We start from the raw sequence: 17,576 nt of genomic DNA, 5'->3' as shown, positions 1-17,576 counted from the left end.
CTGCATTTGGTGCAGTAATTTTAGCTGTGACAGTCCCACCTGATGACGGAGACTTGTGTTGCCTCCGAAAACGTCGTGATTTACTATTTTATTTTATTTCCATTATTACTTTTATTAACTTTTAATTTTATTTTTTACCTACGTGACTTTACCAAAAAAACCTAAGAGTATACACTGAATGACACATTTTTAGATTCTGTCTTCGTTGAAACGTAATGTACCAAGTCCCGCTTGATGGAGTGCATTGGAGATGACCCAACATGTGTTTTTGTAGTTCATGGGGACCCGCATTGGATTTTATACTTGATGGCTTTAGTTACACAACCTCATACCAATGGCCCACATCCAGCCACTTCAAATAGCTGGACGCTGACCTACCCCCACTAAAACTCCGTGCTTGGCTTGGCAATGCCCTGCGAGAGAAGGGACGGGTTTACAAATCGCCGTGCTCAGGCAGAAGTGAAGAGAGGCTGCCGTCATTCGAAGCAAACTCGATGCTCCAAACACGGCAACCTGGGTTTGATTCCACTCACCAAGGACAAACCTTTGGAAACATAAGGAATTCGTGTAATTGGTTTAAAACCAGTATGGAACCTTCAATATAAAGATTCCACTATCTGCAGCAACCTGGCATGACCACTAGGGAAGGGATAGAAGCCGGGCCAAGAAACAAGTGCTCATTAGCAGCACTGGTCCTTGTGCGCTTTGCGAAAAGCAACACTGGGCATGCTCTCATTTATGCGGTAAAAGAGGAAGCAACTTGAATTCTGGAGCCATCAAAGTTATGGTCGTACACCCAGGAGTAACCACTGGCATCCTGGGTTGACACCAACCAGGGATGACTGATTGGAAAGATCCCATGTGCAGCAACGTTTTTTACGGTCTTGCTTCAGCTGCTTATTAACACGTGTCCTCTGCGACATTCACATCGTGTCCAGCCGCCACCCACGTGACACTTAGTTGGGATGTCTCGACTGTGCGAGCTTATAAATAAATGTTGTCGAGAAGTCCAACGGGCAAGCACTAAAAACCTGACCCACGGAACGTCGTGTTTCCCCAAAACGCCACCGAGCTCCTCCCGCTGCGCTTGTTACCGACTCTCCCACCACTGAAACAAACGCGCAGAGTTGCGGCCACCTGTGTGTGAGCCACCACTTTCAGAGCTGGGCTGGTTGAGCATGCTCAGATCAACGTGTAAGCGACACACCCGCCCGATGGATTATGATGAGGCAGCCTGCACAAGGGAAAAGCTTGCATGGGATGATGCCGTGGGGTGAATGGTTAACACACAACTTGCAATCCAGAGGGCACTGGTTTAATTCGGTCTTCCAAAGTGGCGGTTCAAACATTGGGCAAGTTTCTTAAAATCCCCCCGCCGCCCCGCGTCTGTCCACCCCGTGTTTGCAAGTTTAGTCAATCGGCATGTGTGGAAGAGTGTGGGTCCTCCCACCTCATGTAAAACATCTCGCCAGCATAGAAAAGTAGGCAAAATACTGTCTAAATGGGTTCTCTGCAGTTCCCTCTAATGGAGGCCCTTTGGCCAGACGCGATGTGAGCAAGCAATTGCAGGCGTGCACCTTTAACCAATGCAGTTTTACCAGCGGCATTTCCCAAGACAACAATGCAGGCCCTCAAACAGGGTTATAATTTATTTCCGTTTTGTCGCTGGCTCAGGTGAAAGAGAAGTCTGCACATGTAAATGACTGTGATAAGTTACACGAACGATTTACCAGCACAAAGTTCAAAAGGGATGTTCAAAAGTTGAACACGTCAGCGGGTGTTGGGACATCCACATATTAAAACTGGAAACGCCGAGTTTGACACATCGTTCATTACTCCCTGAAACTGACTGCCAAACTTTATTCCCACTTCTTTTTTTTGTTCATCCACCACATTTCAATATTTCATTATTACCCATCCACTGTAACATTTTCCATTATTCCTGTAACATGGACCTCTGAGCCCTATGGGGAGCAACACTCTTGCTCCACTGACATTCGTAAAAAAATAACCTTTCTCCTATTATTAAAAAAAACCCATACCAAGCGCGTTTATGTATGCCGATTACATTAATCTATTATTATTTTTACAGCCACCTGAAGTTTAATCAATTCCCTGTAATGCAGATTCTGAAAGGTTTTTCTAAAGGTTTTCCTTTAACCTAGTATAGGTCAGGCCATAAGATCAGTAGTATAGACATTTGTTGCTTTTTCAAATCGTAGCTATTTTAAGGAAACGTATAAAGATGTATCTGGTAAACTAGCGAGTGGATATTATGGGGGGGGGGGGGGTTCCCAATACGCCATTGAGTTTCCACACTGTATTTTTCATGTTTTGCAATAATTCTTGTTTAACTGTTTATTAAGACGTATTATTGCCTTAGCGGCAAATGAAAATATGTGAATAGGCGTAACATGCGAGAAGTGGCTGGAAAATCTGTGTCCTAGCGACATAAGACAGCTTCACACCACTGATCTTGAAAATGAGACCTCACATCCCCGTAGCCTCAAAAAAATGGGATACAGACCGCTGTGTTTGGATTGCAAGTGTGTACTGCATTTATTCATATTATTTCACATAAGTTACCCCGATTACTATATAGCCTGACCATACAAGATCGTATGACTAACGCAATTACTACCAGAACCCATAAAATAAAAGCTAACAGGTCACTCCATCTTGATGCATCTAGTTTTTTTTAATCGCTCCTTTGTATAGTTTGAAGATATTGGAATCGTCAGAGGACAATTAAATCATACGTGACACCCATCTGCCACATGATGTTATTCAGCATTCTTTCAAAGTAGCTTATAATCTCATGTTTTAGGTGCATTATCATTATTAAGCATGAACATTGCTTGTGAATGTATTTGTCTCATCTGCTCCCATTATTACCATAAGCTTTTACCTTTTACTCAAGCAAGGAAACACATTATGATGTTTTTCATGTACCTACTGTATACGCCATATCATTATTCATACCCACACAAAGGAAAATGTTTTTTAAACGTACACTGTATCGGTGCTTCTATGAATAGAAAATGCGCGCCGAGGGATCACGAAAATAATAATGTGGATATGCTACATTCAATGCCCTATGTAAAAAGGATCAAGATCTTTTGAAAGTGTACCTGCGCAGCACAATATTTATTAAAAATACTAAAGTGATAAAAACTCAATAAAAACTTTAAACAAGCAGAGCAGTACCCAACGCGTACCATTATCCCTTCATTTTAAACGCTAGGCTCCACATTTAACTTCCCTTGGAACATCATCAAGGGCAGCTAAATCGTCAAAATACGTACCAAATTTTGCAATACAATTTGGAATTATGTCTGAATCCATGGATATCTCGAGATGCACAAAAAATGCACAAAAAAGACTTGCAACAACATTATTTGAGCATTTATGAACTGTATACTCTGCATGTCCACCGTGCTCTGTTTGTCTTGGGAGACATTTTTTCCCAATGGTCTCTTGGCTATGAAGATTATTTATCAGTCGCCATCATAACCACCAAGAGATGGCTGTGTGCACGTACAAATTAAACCGACCATAAACATACGTACACCATTAAAAAAAAAGTGGACAAAAACTGTTCAATTAACAGCAGAACTGCTGACGTGGAGGAGGGGGCACTATTGGAAGATCCTATAATCCGCGTTCATCCGCAGAAATTACTTGTGCAATCCACGCGGCAAGCGGATAACAGAACAGCATTCATTTGCCACCACTTTCGGGCCGCCCCTTTTTTGCTATCGAAAAAGCCACGGATAGTAGGTTGAATGCAGTGTTTATGGGAGACCACTTCTGATGCACAGATATATGCAGAATATAGGATGAATTTGGGACCGCTTATGGATGATGCTTAATATCCACTTGTAACAGGATGAATTGGCGCGCAGATTATAATATTTTCTGTAGATTGATTAGCAGTCTGCATGTCAGGTCCCCCATCTCTGGCTCTTGTTTATCTCTCATCTACAGATCCCCTAATCTGTCCATATTTCATCTCACGAATCTGTATCTCTCGATATCTTGGAGAGCTATATCTCCCAGTGAGCCATTGCTTGGGAGGTTATGCAAAGGCCCTTCGGCCCTTTGCTGGCCTCATATGGCCTATGGGCCACTGGTTAAAGAATCCTGAGGGGCAGAGATATGAGGAATAATTATAATAGGAAGGTGGATGAGAGGAATCATGCATAATTTACCCTTTAAATGCAGTGTACAATATCAGAGGCGGCAGGGCTGGTGAGGAGAACTATCAATTGTAGATTCATAGCGGATTAAAGTAGCTCAGTTAGCCCATGCAGACTTTCCTTAGCCACCCGACATCACGATATCCTTTAGAGAAGTTAATCACCTTCCCATACTCTAAGTGTCTTGAGATCTCACCATCCAAACCGATGCAATGCCATTATTATTACTTACATCAATTAAATAGGGTGGAATGAAAAATGGTGGGCCAAGTGGTGTATGAGGTTGACCATGGCAAATGGAGACAAGGTTTGTCAAGTTTCCATTTGCACTATTTGCTATATAGTGAGGGCTCCAAACAGTAGGGGCAATAGATGGAGAAGCAGTGATGACCCTCTGATTGGAGGCCAGTGAAGGGGAAACTGGCAAGAGGGGGGGAGGGGGAAGTGGTTGCTGGAGCGGAAAATGCGGAAAGGCCAGGAGCATTGAGGTGAGCGAGGAAGAGATGAGGCCTTGTCGGACCTTGAAGACCAAGAGGGCAATCCTCTCAATGAGTCCTGAGGTCGATTGGGAGCCAAGGGAAGGTTGTGATGATTTGAAGTTTTATTTTGACCTCACCCTTCAGAAAGCTGTGATTAAGACAGCTCCATAATGGAACACGGAGAGCATCTCATTGGTAATAAATGGTGATAGCAATATTCATAATGTTAACAGCCCATCCTAGTCTATCATGAAAGAGCCCACATATGAAGGTATTCATTACATACGTCAAACTTTATTTCAATTAAATTTGACATGTAGAGAACAAAGCCATAATTAAAGTTGATATTTTGAAAAAAATCCTTGGATTTTACATTAAAGCGATGTGACCAGGCTCCTTCCAGTGAACATCTGTGTGGGTGGGTGCAATGTCTCTTATCTAGGAAGCCCATTTCACAGTGATTAAAGCTCTGCACTGCAATGCATGCAAGCCAAGTTCAATTCCTGACCGTGGTTAAAAATGCATCGCCTATATTTTGCTTGCCTGGGCTAAACTAAAAACGAGTACGCAATTCGAACAATGTGTCAATGTCAGCACTAAAGATGAAGGTGGTCATGTGTCATTCTGACCATCACAGGTGCTGACTAACAGAACTTATCCTTACGTTACATACGATTAAATGGAGCAGCATCTTGGAAATATATGAAAATAAGATGCAATTTACACGGAAATATTTAAATAAAATGCCAGATACCACTAAAGCCACTCCCAAATCTACATTGGAAATTTGAATTAACTCAGGAATGGTTAAAATTAATTACTCGACACAGTGGGCAGCAGAGGGCAAGGCAGCAGAATCCACTGTTGTACTATACTTCTCCACACCCACCTCGATGTTCGTCCGCCTTCAACCAAAAAAGGCTCCACATATACATAACTAACTCCATACAGTATCACAACTACAAAAATATGTACCTTGGAATTACTATAAAGACAGATATGAATTGATAATACTTAAAAAAAAAACAGATGCATGCACAAGGAACAGATAGACAGAAGGCTAGACACTGTTACACCAGACAGCCATATGAATGCGAAAGAATATAAATCAATAGACAACAGCTATACGAGCAGACAGATGGGCAGATAATTTGGGCAACGTTGCATGCGGACTGCTGAAAATTAGGGGAGTGTTGAGGGGGGCAGTCCAAGTGTGTTCATTTGAAACGCTCCATTCCATTCATGGCATGTGCTCTTATTCACATCAGATGTGCACGCCGGTCACAATATGATCCCAAAGAGAGTCGAATGAAACGAGACGGCAAATAGCATCGAACTTTGTTTATCGTCTAAGCTTCTCTCTCCAGCGGTGAACATTGATTGGTTTCTCCATGTGAAGTATGGAAAAGCTCAACTTTACAGGCACAGCAAATGAGTAACGCGTGTAAAAATAAACAATGGGGCTGGAAAAAACAAAGTAAGGATGACACTGGAAAATTGTGACATCGAATTGGATTAGTCTTATTTGGCCAGGATACAAGCCACAGCGGTTCACGATTGAGTCCCCAAATGTAATCACTGTCTTGGGATTCCTTAATCTACAAATAAATGTGATTGTGTTGAAGCGTTAGACACACGTACATTTGCCATGTATTTCTTGAATTAATTTCCGTGTTTAAAATCCATTTACAAGAATAAACTTCCCACACACCATCATGCAATATTGTATAAATACGTAACAAAAAAAGTGCATGCATGTATTGCAGAGTAATACCAAACAGGAAAACCTCAATTATAATCACAAATGCTGGAGAGTCACTTTGCATCACATATGAAGATGCTCCCCCCCCCCCTTTCTGTGAATGCGTGAGTCCTAACCTTTTGTCAAACCACTGCTGGGCCAGGGCCTCCCCACACTGTGCAGGTCTCATAGGGGTTATTTGACCATGATGGTCAGTGTGGGTTGGTCATGGTGGGTAGCATGGACACAGAAGCATTGAAGTACAACAGAGTGTACAACAATGCAATTTCCTACATTTCCCTCTGCTGCACCCCACTATTAGAGCATGTTTGAGGATAATGACCTCGAAGCGAGAGACACATGGAGAAAGAGAAAGACAAAATTATAGACACGAAGAGAAGAGAGATGTACGTATGTACGTCGAACATCTTTCCCACCGTACGTAGCCAACCGTGCTAATCGGAGGTGCGGGGGAAGGACAACAGGATAAAAGACAAACAGGGTGAGAGAGACAGAGGGTAAGGGAGAAACAAGGGGAGAGTGACACTGGGCAAGAGGCACACAGGACAAGGGAGTTGAAAGATGCATGGGGCGAGTGAAACGTGGAAGGGAGACACACGAGAATGAGACCACAGTGAGACAACAAGAGACACACTGAGCGAGAGAGAGAGCCAGGTGATTGAGGCATGGGCAGAGAGAGCGAGATACGAGGCGAGCGAGAGACGTGGCGAGAAGCGCGGGTGAGAGACATGGGACGAGACACAGGGTGAGGAGTTGGCAAAAACAGCAGCAACAACAAGTGGAGCAGGACAGTGACGATAAAGAGCTGTGACAGCAGCAAGGATGAGTGATGACACGGAGGGGAGATCAGGAAAGGCCAGCGGGTTAGTAAAGCACTAGCCAATGGGGGTAGCCATTGGGGTGAACATATATGTTAGTATGTTTGTGGTTCCATAAAAAAAAACACAAATCATAAAGAAAACATCCCATAAATGCGTCTACTTTAGTTTTCTTTTCATTAAAGTATTCGTATTTCTGAATACGTAATGCGTAAAAACATTATGTTTGGTTGCAATGAGTTTATACGTTGACAATAATGATGCACAACTTCCCCGAGCGGTAACAACACCATATTTCCCAGCAAGGCTGGCCGTTTCTAGGGCAAAGCGCTTATGTGCGCATCGTGGCACTAAGCTGGAATCGCCGAGACGCTGGGTTCTAACCTGGGCAGTCACTTGAGATTAAACGACGTCCTCAGAGTCACTTTGGTGGCCTCAGACTAGACACACACACATTACTGGTCATGTAAAAAAAAAAATTGCCCTTTCCACGAATGGTTTTGGAGATGGGAAACCATAAACCATTTCAGAAAATTGCACAAGTGAAAAGCACAGTCTCAAGGTTGTTGTATGTTATTACATCCTGGAAGGATGTTAGGGCACAGGTCTATGCCACTTCAGGGTCATTACCAAACCGAACATGTGACTCTATTGGCATGACCGTGCCGATGGCAAAATGTGGATATAATTAAACAAGAAACAATCTAATACTACAATAGGTGGTGGGATTTGAATCACATATGGTTTTTTTCCTGGCCCCACTTCGCAGTATCCATTGAGTCACAATCGTCTTGGGCCAGAGAAATCAAGGTCACGTTAACCTCGCACCTCGCTATCGCACATTTGGCTTAGGAAGGGGAAAGTGATGCGGCCGTGTTTGCTTTGTGCCTACCCTCTTCTGTCTACGTGGTACAGTATATTCACAGCAGCCACTCGAGCGCTGCACTCGGCAGATTTTTCAACCACAGCACGAAGCCAAGGGCAGACAGGCTACCAGCGATAATGGATTACTATGGCAACAAGTATGCCATTGGTTGGGTGGCATCACGGCTGCAGTGTGTGGGTGCTTGCGTGCATATTAGTCTGCACGACACTTTCAAAATGTAGGTTTCTCAAGCTTGACGACTCAAAGTGACACAGCCGCATGATGAGCCGATCACATTGATTGTCTCACCTGGAGCACACAGAGAGACCAGAAATTAAATAAAACCACTGCGCTGCAAGAGTAATGAACTAATAATAATTTGGAGCCAATTGTAAATCCACTGCTGGATGATGTCAGTTATGGGGGTTTGTTTGATAAGACCTCACCATGCTGTGCTATAAAAACAATATTACCATTTTAAAAAACATATAAAAGTCCTCATCTTCTTGGTTCTTTCGGTAAAGTCACGTAAAAGGGAAATAATAAAATAATAAAAATAAAACATGATAAAATAATTCTTATTATTTCCCTTCTACGTGACTTTACCGAAAGAACCAAGAAGATGAATCCATGCAGTCACGAAAGCTTTAAATCGAAATATAAAGGGCCTGTTTGCACAATCATCATTCATGATAGATCTCACAACTTAATGAACATAATAAAACACAATTTAATCTTGATTTGAAGCTTTCGTGACCGCAGGAATCCATACTCTTTGGTTCTTTCGGTGAAGTCGCGTAGGTAGAAAATGTTGCGATCGAAACGTCGTGATATATTATTTTTGTTTTATTTTATTTTTCTACCTACGTGACTTTGCCGAAAGAACCAAAGGGTATCAAACACATTTTAGTCCAGCAGCGCCTGTGCATTTAATCGCACAAACTCTGGAGCAGTTTTGACTTTGAGCCTCATCAACAGTCTCAAGCTGCTCAATAAAACGCTCCATTATATGCAAGAGCTATCCACCAAAACCTATGCTGCTCACCATCATTACCAGCCACAATCAATCCGCAATTGGATGAAGGCCTCCCCAAGCCGCTGCCATCGCTGACGTAGGCATCCATCTGTCACCGGCACACAAACTGCTTTCGTCGCTCCATCTTCTCGGTAAATGTCTCCTCGTGTGCGTTAGCTCCTTTGGCTGCCACGGAATAGTTAGTCTCAACCACCGGCCATCATCTCTTCTCGCGATGTATTACGCCCAAGCCCCCTTTACTTTTCTAAACAGTAATATGGCTTTCTTATAGTCTCCCAATGTAACTCCAAGCATGCATCTCTCCATGCTTTTTTTGCATTGCACCGTGCAGCTCCCGTATACACACATTTATAAAACGAAAGATACATTTGTACAAAAAATCATTGTGTCATCGTGACGAAAGATACATTTGTACAAAAAATCATTGTGTCATCGTGGATGAGTATGGGTGATTTAACTAATAAACAAACGTCTGTATCTCCAAGTTAAAATAACATTTTGGTTTCTTCAGCCTAGACACAATGCTTTACAGCAGCATGTTTTAATCAAGAAAACTCTAAACCAGTTTTTTTTCTTTCAGCGTTTCATAAGCAACGTTGTGTCTGCTTGTCTGTTAGGACCACACATTTATTGGGTCACAATGATCTTAAATCAGAAATCAAGGTCAAGTTAACCTTGTGGATCCTTAGTGTCATCGGCAGTCAGGTCTGACTTTGTTGATCAATCTCAGGATGTAAAAAGTAAAAACCGATCCAGAGTTTGCCTGCTTAAATGTTGCAAGAAAACAGCGGTCGAAAAGGCCCATTGGCTAATAAGACTAAAATGTGATTTTATTTTATATGATACGAGTAGGAAGTACCTGGCTTTGGGGAAAAAAAATATTTTTCAAAACTTGTCTTCTCTTAAAAAACATAACAATATATATACACAAATACAAAGCTATTATGAAAGCCCGGCGTTCCATTTGTCTGTCCATTTGTCAGTCAACAAAATTATACGAGCCTTTCAGAAGTCCTCAATCAAAAAGTGATAGAAAGTGGGATAAAAACTTAATATAAAAGGTTTCCAAATGTTATCGTCCCCTCCCCACTCAATGTGTTTTTAATTGTGTAGGCATATATACCTACACACCCTACATACAATAGAATAAGTAGTATCTAGTGACTCTAAAGTAGTATTTCCAACAATCCTCCACAATGACACCTCATCCATTTTTGCAGGATATATAGTAAGTAAACCGTGTTGGGCAATGGTCCTTGTTCTGAACCGAGAAATGTTAGAAAGAATGAGTCATAGACATATACTTTATAACAGGTAAGAGCCAACTGACACATTGGTCTCTTCTCCAAGGGAGACTTGCAATTCAAACAAAGAATGGTAAACAAAAATCTCAATGCAGAAAAAGACCACAAATATATATTTTTAAAAATCAAGAAGAGAACAAAAATTTCAAGGAAAATATATGTATATAATGTATTATGGCTAACAGAAATAATAATGCTTTCCTGCCATATATTTCACCAAAATCTTTTGAAAATGTTCTGTCTTCATAAACGTATAGACCACATTTATTATTGTGGTGCTCTGAAATAAAAGTCAACGGATAGACATTAGCTTATTATTGGCAGATACTGAGCAGCAAACATTCAACGTATAAAAAAAACTTCTTAAAATTCTAAAATATGTATCAATGTCATGAATTTTTTTTTTTAGAAAGTGAAACTCCAGAAGCCAATATAATTGTGTGAGTCATGTACTTGCTTAATGGGTATGTTCAATAATACAGCAAAGAAGAAAAATTAAGTTCTGTGCACCACACACTCTATCTACACCCCATACATAACCACCCTTTTAATTCACACTGTGTCACGCTGCCTTCCCTGACGGTTTGTGGCTGCACTTGGTAATTTCCTTGAAAAATTACTGTATTCAAGCCAAAGGCGGCACACAGAAAAAAACGAGGGCTCACAAAGATAATTATGGTGTGAAAGAATCATGCTGTCCATTTATCATAAACTGTGAACCCCGTCAAGCCGACCTGGAACACAAGTTGCTATTGCCAGCAACAGACAACATGCGCATTATGCACCAACAGCTGATGTTGAAATGGGTCAAATTGCCCTCAGTTTAGCATAATACGGTATACATTATCATAATTGCATTTAATTGAGCAGCACACTATCCTGATATAAAAACAACACTACGAAACCTCGAGAGGCAGCAGTGTAATTACAGCATAGTACAATTCAGGGGTTAGAGTGGTGGCACAGTGGTTAGCGCACTGGGCTCTCAGCCAGGCAACCTGAACGCAATTCCAAGCCACGGCGAACATTAGAAGCGAGTGGCATCTGCAACACCCATGGGTCCCACTTCATCAATCTGCGCCGACGTGCGTCGTGAAGTATGATAACAAATAAAACCGCGACCAACACCGGTGTGGGGAAGCATTTATCCAGCAGTGGATTGACAAAGGACTGAACATTAAACAACGGACATATCTGTGCATTCAAAATGCATTACAGTAAATTCTCAACAAGATCTCTCTCAAGAGTTCTGTCTTGTGTGGGTATTGAGTATGGCCTGCCAATCGAAATGTTCACTTACCTTTCCCCATTCAGTCCCATGGTAAATATCAGGATCAGTGAGTAATCCGAGGATCCCACTAGTGCATCCCAATCACATGGAAGAGGACTGGAGGCAGTGCTCTTTATAATGCCATCAGTAAACACTCACAGGCACTGTGCACCCTCTCTTAACAAGATGCACAGTGGCGCATTCTCTCTAACCGCAAGACGTTTCGGGTGAAAACATTCATCAACTTAAATTTTAATGCAAAGTCTAAAGCTCATGAGATATGCATTGCGTACTGTATAAAATATTGAGTCTTAGATGTTTGTAATATATGAAAACCCACGTGAGAGTATGTATTCCTCGGGTAGTTATTGAAGCACATCGGGATACAATGATTAAATAGGTAAATAAGAGCATATGGTTGGAAGGCAGCTTAATCGAGCAGCACAAATTCCAATCTGTCTAAAGAAGAACGTTATCAATCGGTGCATATTAACCAATGTGACGTATGGATCATGAACTTTACAATGGCAAAAAAAACGGAACAGAAACTGAAAAGTGTACAAAGAGACGTGGAGGCGTGTGTGCTCGAGTACAACCGAGGCACAGAAAGAGGAACACACAGATCTGGAAACGAATCCAAAATCACAAACATCTTATTGATTGTTACGGAAAGTAAGTGGGTTTGGACCGAAAACATTGCTCGGAGGGACGATGGCCGATTGACAAGATGTGATGGAATGGCAACCAAAGGACAGAGCACGCATGAGAGGGCAACCACCACATCAATGGTGCAATCGGATGAGTTCATGCCCAGCAGTGAGATGGATTGTGGAATCACCAGACCATGAGGGATGGAAAGAGCGCGATTGTGTCCTTCATCGAGCAGTGGATAGCCAGTGGCTGACGATGATTGGGTTCACGTAAATTGCCACAATGTTTTAAATAACAAAACTATAAACGTATTCTAGTACTCTGAATCGTGACAATTCGTTCCAAACTGATGTTATGTTAGAATGCAGAACACAGATGAATTGTAAACAAATCAAAAACATTGTTAATGAAATTTCGATTTAAAGCTTTCGTGACTGCAGGGATTCATCTTCTTGGTTCTTTCGGTAAAGTCACGAAGAAGGGAAATAATAAAATAATAAAATAAAACATAATAAAGAACCAAGAAGATGGTTAATGAAGCTTTATGCAGGCATGGATATACAATATACAGGTAGTCCTCTACTTACGATGGAGATGCGTTACGACGACCCCATCGTAAGTCACAAATATCGTAAGTCGAAGATTGCCTAGCCTACCCAGGAGTCTTAAAGAACGGTGATAATTTAGTAAAACAGAGCAATTTACAGTCCCGTATTGTATAAACTATATACTGTATGTATTTATTAATTACAATACTGTATTGCACTGCAAAATGTAAAGTAATAAAACAAGGTAAATTATTAGCCTACCTATATGAACTGCAATTTAATAGGTAACAATCCTATCTGCTATAAAAACTTTTAACATGCATTGAACGTATCGGACCTCGTACGCTGCTGCGTTTGCCTGCCGCGCGAAATTTAAAATATTTTACAATTTTGTAGTATCGCTATCGCCATCGTAAGATCGAAATATCGTAAGTCGGATCATCGTAACTCGGGGACTACCTGTACAATAAATTACATATCTACACAGTGGCCAGGACATAGCAGGGCTCTTCAAGAGCATGATCATGGCATCCACTGCTGGATGAAGGCCTCCTAAAGCCGTCGCCATCTTTCATGGTTCTGAGATTCAGCAGGACCATGAGATCTCTGGAGTGTCTTCTTGGTTCTTTCGGTAAAGTCACGTAGAAGGGAAGTAATAAAATAATAAAAATAAAACATAATAAAACAATTCTGACGACGTTTCGGCCACAACGCAAGCAGCCGTCCTCAGGTGAAAACCAGGTCCGTCGAGGCGACAGTCTGAATGAAACAGCACACGAGCTTGGAGCATATATATAAGCTGGGCGCATTGACAAAGGAATTTGCATATCAAAAGGAATTTAGAATATTTATGGGAAATGCAGGAATGTGATTAGTACTGCATATGCATGTGCATTATGCAGGATTGGGTGCGTTCCCTCCTTTGGCTACCAATCTGACGTTAGTCTTGACCATCCACCATTCTCCAAACTTTCGAGCTGTTTCAGCTCCAGCCCACTTAACATTCTAAACAGTGAATATAACACACATAACGATGTTATCTAAAACATGTGTCCTCTTTTTATCTCTCAATGCAATGCCAAGCAAGCGTCTCACCACACTTGTGCATTTTTCAGGTTTTATTCCGTTTTTTGTTTGTGACCACGTTTCTGACCCATGCCGCAGGAGTTTAGTATACCCTGTATATAAACATACTTTCTTTTTTTTTGACACATTGGGTAGGATAGCAGGCGTTTTAACTGTAAGGGCATACCTCTGCATACACACGTTCTGCCAGTGCTGTAGTGAACGAAGCATTTGCATTAAACAAATACAACACGTGAACGAAGCATTTGCATTAAACAAATACACCACGTGGAAATTACACAAGTAGAGTACTTTAACAACCCACAATGCATGAGTAAATCAATGCTGCATGGAGAGTTTTGTACTGCACATTGTAATTAGAGGTCTTCTTATATGATGGATAAAAGCACACTTCAGACCTTCAGCACTTGGACAGCTCATACAAACCTCAATGCATTGCATGCATTGTACTTTAGTGCAATGGATATCATGGTAGTGTACGTACTATTTTGTGATGTATGGTACACATAGTACACATACTGTGTCATTTGACATTAACAGGATCATTATATGCAGTTTGATTTAAATATACCATGTTGTACATGCAATCTAATTTCTTGACTTAAAGCTTTCGTGACTGCAGGAATTCATATTCTTTGGGTCTTTCGGTAAAGCCACGTAGAAATTAAAATCAGACCGTTTCGATCGCAATCCAAGCAATCGTATTGCGCCTGATGACGATTGCTTGCGTTGCGATCGAAACGTCGTGATATTTGTATTTTTCTTTCTATCTACGTGACTTTACCGAAAGACCCAAAGAATATGATAGAATTTCGTCATGTATTTATTTACGGCTTTGTGTATTACATATTATATGGACGCGTGAGATATATTATACAGAAAGAATACCACGGCGGTATATGGTATTGTTTACAGTATTTCGCAACTAAATTATGGTATACACAGTATTTTAAGAATGTTGCAAAGGCTTCACAGCGTTACATACTGTTGCACTGAAATGTACCAGTCGTACATACCAGACTGCAGTACAATACCTTGCAGTGCTACTTTGCATAAACTAACATTGTACAACTGTTAGGATTTTAGTGTAAAAAATACCAGAGTGCAGTCGAATGCAATGCTTTGATGGAGTATACAATCCCATTCACTGGAGTGATATCCATAGCTGTCAACCCACATGTTTACCCGTATTCTTGTACAGGAAAATGTAGTTTTCAGGTCCATACGGCGTACATCCGTTTGAATACGGGCTAAAAAATATATATTAGTACATTTATTTGTGTTTCTCCCTTGTGATGGGACTTTGTAGGATGAACGTTGAGATTTATAAGGGCACGGGGTGACCAGTAAGGTCTGAATTGGTCTGTAATAAGTTAGGGCACTGATAGGGGGCTGACAGGTATGGATATAACTTATTATGTATGGCTTAGGGAGCCCTTTATCCAGCAGTGGATTCAATAATATCTGATGATGCACATGTAGAGTGTACATGAGATTTCGATTTAAAGCTTTCGTGACTGCAGGGATTCATCTTCTTGGTTCTTTCGGTAAAGTCACGTAGAAGGGAAATAATAAAATTATAAAAATAAAACATAATAACATGTTTAATTTTTATTATTTTATTATTTCCCTTCTACGTGACTTTACCGAAATAACCAAGAAGATGTACATGATATTACATGTCATTGCAATGCCAGTGTGTGTACAAAGGTGTAAACTCTATTCCCGAAAGCAGCAATGTGTAATGCTCTAATGCAGTATCCGTACACGGTGTGAGTGTTATTGCCACAACAACGGAGCTGTCACATGTCACGTGTACACTTTACGGATCATCACTACACCACGCGACGTTGTATTCCGCATTAAGGCATCGGTATCTTGTGTTTACAAGAGTATATGTGTAGAGTAACACACACACGTGTGTGTAGGCGATGGTAAGCCATGTCCACAAGCACGTGGCGCTGCTCGCTGTGTGTGCAATGACATCATGACCGCGTGCACAATGCCACACGCACGTGTCGCAGACCACGACGTCTCGTTGCATCCTTGACTCGTCGTTGTTGTTATTGTTGTGTGTGTCTGTGTGTCACAAACAACCTCGCCACGACCCACAACACTTCTTCATAGGGCGATAAACTTACCATGGGGCAATTAGCACGCACAGTTTACTCACCCCGCAACGTCGTTTGAACTGTTCGCGCTATACACGGTGATCTTATAATCCTAATAAACAACGCCGAATACAGCACAAGCTTCTCTGTGTGTTCGTGACGACGTCGGCACAATTAAAGCGGTGGCGGGGAAGGCAAAAAAAGGCAACTTCCGACACGAAGCAGGGCCCTGCCTCGCTCCCAAAACCCAGGGTGTGCTTATATCCAGCTGCTACTGTCCTGCAAACACAAGCTGTGCCCAGCTGTGCTGTCTATTGTAACACACAGACACACACACACACAGCAACACATGGGGCCCTCTGCCATGAACATCTCACGTCACACAACTACCTGTCAAGGGGAGGTCCCGCCGCGTCTTGCACAACAGCCATCTCTCGCCTCTTCTTCTGCTGCTGCTGCTGCTTGCGATTACCAAAGCTTCCTTGAACACGCCTGTGATGTGTGCTGTGTGTGTTTCTGTGAATGCTACGCGAGGCGAGGCGGCTTAAGCAAACACGTGCGTGCTGTGTTGTGGTTGTTCGGCGTTGTGCGAACGGCGCAGGCCTAAGGGGTGGGGGGGCTGTCCTCTCGCCCTCTCGCCTCTATCCCCTCTCCCTCCTCCTCCTCCTCGGCTCGTTGTCGCTCTCCTTCGTGTATCGTTACTGTTGTTGTTGTTCTTCCTCGCCTGTAGAAGTGTACAAGTTGAGAGGGGGTCGAGTAGAGAGACGGCGGAGAGGAGGGCGGCAGGAGGCGGCAGCAGGAGGAGGAGGCGGTGGTGGAGGGCGCCCAGAACCCGGAAGTGATTGGGTCGTGACGCGCGAGCAGCGGCAGGCGAAGCAGCAACCGCCACCACCACGCGCACGTGGCGGACGCGTAGACACAGCACCCTCATAGCACACTCACAGCACACTCACAGCACACATAGCACGTTCATACATAGCACGCTCACACATAGCACGCTCACACATAGCACGCTCACACATAGCACGCTCACACATAGCACGCTCACACATAGCACGCTCACACATAGCACGCTCACACATAGCACGCACACACATAGCACGCTCATACATAGCACGCTCACACATAGCACGCTCACACATAGCACGCACACACATAGCACGCTCATACATAGCACACTCATACATAGCACACTCATACATAGCACACTCATACATCGCATACATACACGACACATACACAGCACACATACATAGCACACTCATACATAGCATACATACACAACACATACACAGCACACATACAGAACACATACACAGCACATATAGCACACACATACATAGCACACTCATACACAGCACACTCATACATAGCACACTCATAGCACACACATACATAGCACACTCATACATAGCACACTCATACATAGCACACACATACATAGCAC

The 17,576-nt window shown here is 42.3% G+C and overlaps 1 protein-coding gene across 1 annotated transcript in view; it reads right to left on the bottom strand.

Annotated features, from left to right (window-relative positions):
* MARCHF5 (membrane associated ring-CH-type finger 5) overlaps positions 1 to 16,950 on the bottom strand; it is a 173,240-nt gene extending 156,290 nt beyond the window's left edge. The window contains exon 1 of the mRNA XM_061556530.1: positions 16,520 to 16,950. Within this exon, the coding sequence (XP_061412514.1) occupies positions 16,520 to 16,560 (41 nt within the window). The 5' untranslated portion in view covers positions 16,561 to 16,950. The remainder of the gene's footprint in view (positions 1 to 16,519) is intronic.
* Positions 16,951 to 17,576: the final 626 nt, after the last annotated feature.

The sequence above is a fragment of the Lethenteron reissneri genome, chromosome 22, assembly GCF_015708825.2.
Source record: "Lethenteron reissneri isolate LAM-NWPU_2019-01 chromosome 22, ASM1570882v1, whole genome shotgun sequence".
NCBI classification, from domain to species: Eukaryota; Metazoa; Chordata; class Hyperoartia; order Petromyzontiformes; family Petromyzontidae; genus Lethenteron; species Lethenteron reissneri.
This window is presented reverse-complemented; position numbering and strand designations above follow the sequence as displayed.